General features: G+C 38.0%; 3 protein-coding genes across 5 annotated transcripts; 2 read left to right on the forward strand and 1 right to left on the reverse strand.

Annotated features, from left to right (window-relative positions):
- Positions 1-133: 133 nt before the first annotated feature.
- LOC131663916 (solute carrier family 66 member 3) lies at positions 134-3,358 on the reverse strand. The gene is made up of 5 exons (XM_058934686.1): positions 3,018-3,358; positions 1,200-1,759; positions 909-1,131; positions 705-825; positions 134-640 (listed from the first exon to the last, which is right to left on the reverse strand). Exons 2-5 carry the CDS (start codon positions 1,355-1,357, stop codon positions 507-509), a joined length of 636 nt encoding a protein of 211 aa, XP_058790669.1. The 5' UTR covers positions 1,358-1,759; positions 3,018-3,358; the 3' UTR covers positions 134-506.
- On the forward strand, positions 1,700-3,078 carry LOC131663917 (transmembrane protein 208). 2 transcript variants are annotated; one of them, XM_058934687.1, is made up of 5 exons: positions 1,700-1,841; positions 2,198-2,356; positions 2,427-2,563; positions 2,644-2,728; positions 2,804-3,078. In XM_058934687.1, exons 1-5 carry the CDS (start codon positions 1,836-1,838, stop codon positions 2,948-2,950), a joined length of 534 nt encoding a protein of 177 aa, XP_058790670.1. In that variant the 5' UTR covers positions 1,700-1,835; the 3' UTR covers positions 2,951-3,078. The 2 variants fall into 2 exon arrangements, with proteins under 2 accessions (XP_058790670.1, XP_058790671.1); XM_058934688.1 differs by lacking the exon at positions 1,700-1,841 and adding an exon at positions 1,852-2,056.
- Positions 3,359-3,913: 555 nt separating the features above from the next.
- Positions 3,914-8,072, forward strand: LOC131663958 (zinc finger and BTB domain-containing protein 39-like). 2 transcript variants are annotated; one of them, XM_058934760.1, is made up of 5 exons: positions 4,426-4,511; positions 4,591-4,615; positions 4,791-4,970; positions 6,581-7,109; positions 7,625-8,072. In XM_058934760.1, exons 3-5 carry the CDS (start codon positions 4,854-4,856, stop codon positions 8,062-8,064), a joined length of 1,086 nt encoding a protein of 361 aa, XP_058790743.1. In that variant the 5' UTR covers positions 4,426-4,511; positions 4,591-4,615; positions 4,791-4,853; the 3' UTR covers positions 8,065-8,072. The 2 variants fall into 2 exon arrangements, with proteins under 2 accessions (XP_058790742.1, XP_058790743.1); XM_058934759.1 differs by having other exon boundaries at positions 3,914-4,615.
- The last annotated feature ends 626 nt before the right edge of the window (positions 8,073-8,698 follow it).

Below are 8,698 nucleotides of genomic sequence, written 5' to 3' on the forward strand. Positions count from 1 at the left end.
ATAGGAGTAATTTAATTTTTGTATGAGATTTATAAAAAAATATGAGGTCAATTTAAATATTAAATTATTGAACTAATAATTTGTTAAAAAAAGGAAAGTGTTAATGAATAATAGACAACATAATTCACAATAGTTAGATTCGAATTTATTATGAAATATAAAATTTTTCAATTAAACTTTTTTCAAATAACATTGGTAGACTATTCTCTAAACGCTTCTAACAGATCGCATCTGTTGAAATTAAATTTGGAAAATCTAAACCTTCTTTATTTTATCACTTACAATGTTAATATACAAATCGACTTAAAATTTATTGGAATAAGTAATTATTCATTGTTTATTGATAATAATATTTTTAAGTTGTCAACAAATTTGTATGAAAGTAATAGACTTAATGCCAATATACTTAATAGCAAAAATATAATGCCAATTTAATATAGTAAATTAAAATTATAAAATAAACAAAGTTTAGTAGCCTAGTTAAATTTAATAATTTTGATTTTTTTCTATTCAACTTTTTTATGGCCTTTTCTATAGTAGAGAGTTGCACACATTATTGATAAACTTAAAAATGTTGAGATAATGAAATTTGACAAAAGTATGATGTCAGCTGAATCTATCCAAATTGTAAATATTCTAGCTGAAATAAAAAAATAGTTTAGTTTGTTTTATAACAATAAATGCAAAATTTGTCTGCTACCTACTTGAGTTAGTAATTGTAGAAATAAACCATGTCAATGGAGAAACAGAGTCAGCATTTTTAGCTTTTAAAATAGTTATTAATTGTACTATTTTGCTCGAAGCAGATATAGGGGTAGGAAATGGCTGAAAAAGATTAAATATTAATAATTTAATCTTAATTTTTATATAAAATATTATTAATCAAATGTAATGAATTAAGAACATACTAATAATAAAGTTAAAATTATCTTTGGTATCGTTTCAGTTACAAATCCTGCACAGACTATAAAGTAGATTAACACTACCAGCGATGTTCGAGTATTTATTAAATTCTGATACTTCAAAACTAAAAATATTAAAATATATTCTTGTATAATTATAATTGGATATTCTAAGTAGGTTAACAATGAATATCCATTAACAAAATTATAAGACGTTGAAATACTATAACTGCAAAAGAATTTGTTGCATGTATCACATAATTTCATAGCAAAATTTTGTTAGTACATAAGATGTACCTAATTAATTCTAGTATTAAGCCTGTAACTGACATGCCTACAGTTGATTGACTATCAAGTAGCTTTTTTATTTGAGGGATTTTTAAAACTATGCACAACGCAATTGTAACGACACTTAAGCCATCTGAGATATACTGTAAAATCTGTTCCAGCGCCATAGTTCTTCAATTATAAAAACATCACAGATTATTTATATTGTAACAGAATAAACGTTTTAAAAGAAATATCGATATTCGTCGTATAAAAACCACTTCATTTGATTAGCAAACCATATAACGTAATGTTCTTCCTTGCCACAACACATTCGAAAATATCTTTTCGCCACTAGTTGTCAATCGTCATAGTCTGCTCGAGTCTGGCCCGAGTCAATGGCAACGATTGTCAAATCTAACCTCTTCTATGGATTTAATCTCTCTACTCTTTTATAATTGTATTTACTGTGTTCGAATATGCACACACGCTTACGTGTACCATGTATACATATATATAGTTTTCTGTTTTGTCAGGACATGTGGCACTCAACAGTTTCGACAGGTCGTTGAAACCTGAAACTTTTTAAACTAAACATTCCTTGTTATTTAGTTATTTAGTGTTTATAGTGTACATACATTTAAAACGATAATACAAACAGTGACAATGGCGGTGAGTTGAGTGCACGATTATGAATCGCATTCGCGTGTTTTTTAATTTTGTTTTGTGTGATACATATGTTGGAACAACAAGATAATTTATGCAAATACTATTGCTATTTTTTTCAACCCGCGAGAATAACAAACTTGCGGAACTTGCACTCGTGGAATAAATATAACCTATCTTAGCAAGCATTACAAACTAAATTCAGATTGAAAATTTGCTGTGTAATACAATGATTTAAAAAATCTTTTTCCAAAAATTATTTGTAGAATCCAATACAATTAATAGTTGTTAATTCATTATACCTGTGATTTGTCTTATGTAATAATGGCTTTATTCATTTTTATTATTTTAAATTATTTCAGCCTCCTATAAAAAGTAGTAAACAAGCAACACGAGGCGAAAAACAAATTGTTGAAGAGAACATATCAACGTTAAGTTTATATAGAAATATGATTTTTGGAGCTTTTGGAATTTACATTATAGTTATGAGCATCTTTTTTGAATTTACAACTTTGACTACGGTGAATACTAAAAACAAATTAAAGTTTTCAAAAATTAGTTCAATATATCTTAACTATTAAGTATTTTTAGATATTTTCTATATTTGCTGGTATAGTTTACATTGGAGCTTATCAATTCATGTCATATATGGCTCGAGCAACATATACAGAAACTGGTCAACTGGTAAGCTCAGGAGTTGACTTGAATATGCAAGGAGGTATTGGAGAGTAAGAAAAAGAATTTAACACTTATCTCAAAGGGGCTTTAGTGTTAAGCGCAGATTAAAATAGTTTAAATAAAATTTCAGGCATGTTAAAGACATAATCATTCTGACTTCCGGAGTTCAAGTGTTATCACTTATGTCAAATTATTTTTGGCTGTTATGGCTACTGGTAAACATATTTACTGTATTCTTATGTCATCCTTATTTTTTGCCAGTAAATTTTAACATTATTTTTTTTATTCAGGCTCCATTAAGGGCATTATGGATGTTATGGAAAAACATTCTATCGCCATGGTTCTTCCAAGAAGCTCCACAGATGACAGAAAAGGACGAAAAGAAGCAAAAGAAAATGGAGCGGAAAATGGCGCGAGTTACTTACAAAAACCATTAATGTGATTGTGAGATAATGGTTAGTCAAGAACAATTTTTTTACACTCGTATACTCGATTTTTATATACATAAAGTGCAACGAATTGTGCAATTAAAGACTGCCTGAACTTCCATAAAAACAAGCGTGTGTTCCAATCTTAATATACGTTTCATCTCTGTCATTTACATAACGTACCGTATGACCTAATTTCCCAAATTAATCTACGCGGCAGCATTTAAAACGTCGACTATATGTTAATGACAATCTTATATGACCATAATACGCAGTCATGGAAACGCTTCGCGGCTTGGAGGAAAAAAAAAATAATATTTCGATCACCGTCATCACCGCTCTCGTGGACGGCAAACAGTGTTTGTTTGCCACGAAGCTATGCAGATAAAAAGGAACTCATTCATCGTATTAAAAGCTGAAGCATATATACATGCATATACGCAATAATTAACTTTTCCCAGGCGCGCATAACGTTTATAAGGAGAGCGCAGCTCCCGTAACGGTATACCAAAAGGGTTTTGCACATGTATACTTTATACAGATGCGGAAATCTTGCTCGCCATGTACGTGTGCGGGTATCATGTTATTTCACCCGTGCGTGGAATGTACGAAAATAAAGCACGAGCGGTTATAAATAGTTTGTTAATTAGCGCGAGTGAGTGAGTGAAAGAGAGAGAGAGAGAGACAGACAGCGCGTACGCTTGTGAGATAAGCGAAGAATGCGTCTTATAAGGAATTATTTTTTACAGCCGACAAAAATTATTCTTTTTTTTCCTATACGTCATAGATGCGGCTTTTTTTTTTTAGTGAAATGCTCGTACGTCACGGATACTTCCTTTTGTTAGTGGAATTTATTCAGCTGAAGGATTATCACCTGTCGATCACCAGCGTATCTGAATAAAAAATGAAAACGGAAACTTTGTAATCAACAACTTGCACGCATTGCATGTAATTATAATTCCTACGATTCAGCGATAAACGAATTTGCTCGCGCTCTCTTTCTCTCTCAAAAGTTTCACTTTCGAACTAAGTTGGACATGAGAGATCTTCAGTAGCTGTTTACGCCGATAAAAGCTCGGAAGGAGAAAAAAGCTCTTGGTCGCCTACATTGTACAGCATATAGCACCAGCGTAGATATAAGTCGTAAAAACAAGTATATAGGATGGAGGCTAAGTGTGCATTGGTCGCAGCGGCGGGAGCTGAATGAACGTACGATATTGGTGTGTAAAGTGGAAGGGGCACCTCGTTGCTTCTCGTACGCTCATGGCAAGGTGCTCGGCACAGCGGAACGTGTATTACGTACTTGGATGTTTACACACAGAGAGCCTCCTCTCTGCTATGGCGAGTATAGCGCTCTCTCTCTCTCTCCTCTGAGAAATAAAAAAACTTACGGAGTGGGGGAAGGCATAGCAAGAGTAGTACTGGCGCGCGCGCTTGTTATTGCGTATGGAGTTTTAGTCGAGAGTGCCAAACAAACGTAGCGAGATGTCGTCGGACGGCCAGCACTTTTCTCTGGTGTGGAACACCTTCCCGCGGAATCTATCCGCGGGCTTGTATGACCTGCTCACAGGTGAACAATTAGTCGATGTAACTCTGGCTGCTGAGGGTCAAATTCTTAGGGCCCACAAGCTCATCCTTTCTGTTTGCAGCTCATACTTTCGCGAGCTGTTCAAGGTACGTTCTCTTTCTCTCTCTCACTCTCTCGCTCTCTCTCTCTCTCTCTCGCTTCTGCGCCGCACGTGCACAGTTAGCTTGTTTACCGCGAATAAACGACGACGCGACGCGACACACACGACGTGTTATGATACAAAAAGTATGTGTGTTACATGGCTGCTGTTGCGCACTACAGGGGACCACGTGTAAACATCCAATAGTCATACTCAAGGATGTCAACTATCGTGATCTCTCGGCGATGCTGCAGTTTATGTATCAAGGTGAGGTGAGCATCAAACAAGAAGATATCGCCAGCTTTCTCAAAGTCGCCGAGATACTCAAGATCAAAGGACTCACCAGGAACCACGACGATGATGTGAGTTGCAAAGATAAAAGCAGCGCACCATTTTTGTTCCTCTGGCGATGCGCGTATGCATAATGCGCCGAAAACCCACGCAAGATCTTGCGTACGCCGTCCGTGCGCGTATTATAATACATATATGCGACGTGTCTCTCGCGCACGCACGCGACGACGAGGACGCAGAACGAGGCGCAGAAGTGCTTCTTGTTACGGTTTTTCTTTTTTTTTGTTCGCTTCTTCTCGCGCTCAGCGCGTATAAGCAATAACGAGCAGCACAGAGAGGATTGAGTCATGTTTGCGTTTGTTTGTCGACAGCGTCGCCTCTCTTTCTAATTTATTCACGATCATCTGATAACAAGCAAGTGCGTTATGATTCACGATGCCTCTCCGCCGCCGCTGCCGTTGCGCTATTTTTCATAGACTCTTCGCTTCGTTGTATTCTTCTTCTTATTCTTTGTTGACGATCGCTTGCGCGCACACACGCGGAAATTTGGAGATTTCGCGAGCTTACGTCAATTCGAGAGCTTCGCGTACTTTAACCGGAATGATTGCGCAAAAAGCGCGCGAGCTGATGGTAAACAACCAGTGCGCGCGAGTTTTCCCTAATCCGCGCGCCCAAGTATATATACAGTTGCTGCAGATGCACGCAGATGTTAGAGAAAAAGGAATGCCCGTGTGCCTGCGTCAATCGTTCAAACAACGTATCAATGACTCTTGGTTTTTAGCATATCGGAATCACTCCTAAATACTCTTCGTGCGTTCTCGTGAATTTCAAAGTGTATGCAAAACAGCCTGTCTCGATTCTAAAAATGAACTACGGCGCCGTAGTGCCGCGGCAAGAAGTGCACTTAACAACTTTCGGGAACCGAAACCCGTACGCAAACCCTATGGCTGGCTGTCTTTAACGAAGTCGCGCATCTTTTGAAATTCAGTTTTCTTCTGCTCTCAGCACTCGTTGCGCGTGCCACCGCGAGGCGGCCAGCAGAGAGTAATGCTCACGACGAAATAATGAGGAGAGCAAAAAATTGATACTTTGTGAGTCTACACGGTGTTACGGTGAACTTTGATTCTTGCACAAACCGCGCAGCGCGATAATCGACGCTCGTTACAAAATCGTTTTTTGATAATTCGCCTGAATCGCAGTACGTGTGCCCCATACATTCATTCAGAGAGACTGCAATCGCAGCCGAATGAGGAAATTGATGCATTATTATTATTTTTTTTTGTTATATCAACTTAAATTTTGCTCGGCTCAGTTTTAATGACCTTTTACGTTGGATCGTGATATTTCAGAATTTAAGTACACTCATACCAGCGCGATATTTGTCGTTTATATTGTTTTACAGATTAGCGTTGTGTCATATCACCATTTAAATTATTGTTTCATCATTCGTGCTATTAAAAGACGATCATTCGGAATCACATCGGCATTTAAAGTTCCGACGACTATTCTAGTGAGATTTCGCGTGTTGAAAATAGATCGATGAATAACAAATTGAAAAATCGCAAAGAAAATGAATCGTAAATACCGAATTTTATCAAGGTCGGTAAAATAGAATACTTATTAACCGCGTGCAAGTATGCGCGCCAAATTCAATTTTTGAACTCGCAACTCGTAATTTCAGCTTCAAGACGACACGGAAAAGGATCTAGTTGATGCACTACCTCTAATCCATCCGGAACGTACAAACAACAATGTGACCTCACGATCACCCACAGCGTACAATGCAGAGCCATTCTGCGACATGCAAGTGTCATGGAATGCCTCGTCGCCGTGCCGGTGCACGCCAAATACGCCAAAGGAAGAAAAGTCGTATCGTGAACCAAATGAGCCTTTAATGACTGATTCTAATGTCAATCCAACTGACCATCATCGACCTCCGGACGTTGACGATGATCAACCACTCGATTGTTCAGCAAGTGTTTGCGAAGATACGTCAAAGTCAACCATCGAATTTCCAGAGTACAAGCCAGATTTGGGTTTAATTAATCCAGAAATTCGGCATTTGACGCCTGAAGTGGAATGTATACAGAGGACGACTGCACCACCGCCGATCACGACGATCCCGCAACCGGAACAAGAGAATATGGACACCATGCTTAACCCTCAGCTGATGCCCTATGCTGCACCTCAATGTCAGAGCGAACCAGTCGGTAAGCTGTGTTTGAATAATAATTAATGAATCAGGTTTTCATTGGAATTAGTCATTGTTTGATTAGTTTTTATTTTACGACGGAATTACGTCTGTCGGTAGTAATCAATGCTGATTTGTCATCACCTTATACTTTACAGAAATTTTAACAAAATTTATATATCAATGAAAACAACTTGACTTCGAATAAAATTTCTGCATGTGCGCGAATACATACCGTGCAATTTAGCCACACAGCGTAATGTTAATTAAGCAGTAACCTTGTTTATATCATCGATGCAAACAAGATTAGCTAAGCCATTCGCTAGGTGACGAATATTATTTTCTAGAATTATCGTGCATTAACGGAAATACGCTTTATGTCTCTCGTGTATGATTGAAAGAATATGATAACAATAGCTACTTTCTTTCTTTACACACCTGAAACACGAACGAACTGAGAATGTGTAATCAGACTCCTCGTATAATGACAAAATTGTTTATAAAGTAATGAGAGAATAAATCGCGTGCACGCAGGTTTCCACGAGGCTACGGTAGAAGGGACATGTACCGCAAATGATTACTCTTCCCAAGACCCGTCATCATCGTCGAGCAGTACTGCTCCCGCCGGCAATAAAGGTCGCCGTACGATCAAAGGTCTACCAGGTAGCAGCTTATCTCTAGAAACAACACTGCGCTTTATCTCTGAACTTGTTCCAATAACGCGAATGGAACGTGGCAAAGTTATACATATGTACACGTGTCCCTGGTGCTTACGACACTTTACGCGGAGGGAAAATCTCAAGCTACATGTTAAATACATCCATGGACCATTGGAAAGTTTGACGTGCAAGCTTTGCGGTAATAAGTACAAGAACAGCAATAGCTTGCGAGTACACTCGTATCTTTATCACAACGCGCAGAGGAATAAATCTAGCGGTGGTGGAAAGTCACCTGTCGTAGGTGGAAACGTTTGATAATTGTCGCTGGACTGCTGCTGCTGCTACTGTTGCTGCTGGTGGTTAACTGGGCGAGAGTCAACGATAATTTTCGTGTGCGTGCCAGAAAGCGAGTGAGACAGAGCGGAAGTTCTGTACCGGGGAGGCGTAACGTCGAATTACGAAGCCACCTGTTCTCTCTCTCTCCTCTCTCTCTTCTCTTCTCTCTCTCTCTCCTCTCTCTCTCTCTCTCTCTCTCTCTCTTGCTCTCTCCCCACACGCCCTCAGAGAATAACTTCATCCTCGCGGCCGACGGCCAATTTGAATTTCGCTGCCGATTGGCCGCTTAAAATCCAATCAAGTCATTATATGTACCATTCTCCCGTGTGCTTGTTTTCTTTATCTTTTTTTCGTTTTTATTGTTTGTTGCAAATCACTCGAGACCAATTCAGTGTGTATGTTTTGAAGAAGTTTTTTTTTTGTTTTTATTTTAAATGCAGTATTTACAAATTCGTTTTTCTTCTTCTTTCTTTCGTATAAATGTCGTTGTTGATTACAAAAAAACGCACTTTCGAAGAGAGAAGAGCGATGGAGACTGCGATCGCTGAACAGTACGCATCACCGACTAAGGAAAGGAAGATAATAATTGTACAAATTTTTTACAAGTGATTAT

The sequence above is a fragment of the Phymastichus coffea genome, unplaced genomic scaffold (assembly GCF_024137745.1).
Source record: "Phymastichus coffea isolate CEN01 unplaced genomic scaffold, Cenicafe_Pcof_1.1 PCOF00039, whole genome shotgun sequence".
Classification (NCBI taxonomy): Eukaryota; Metazoa; Arthropoda; class Insecta; order Hymenoptera; family Eulophidae; genus Phymastichus; species Phymastichus coffea.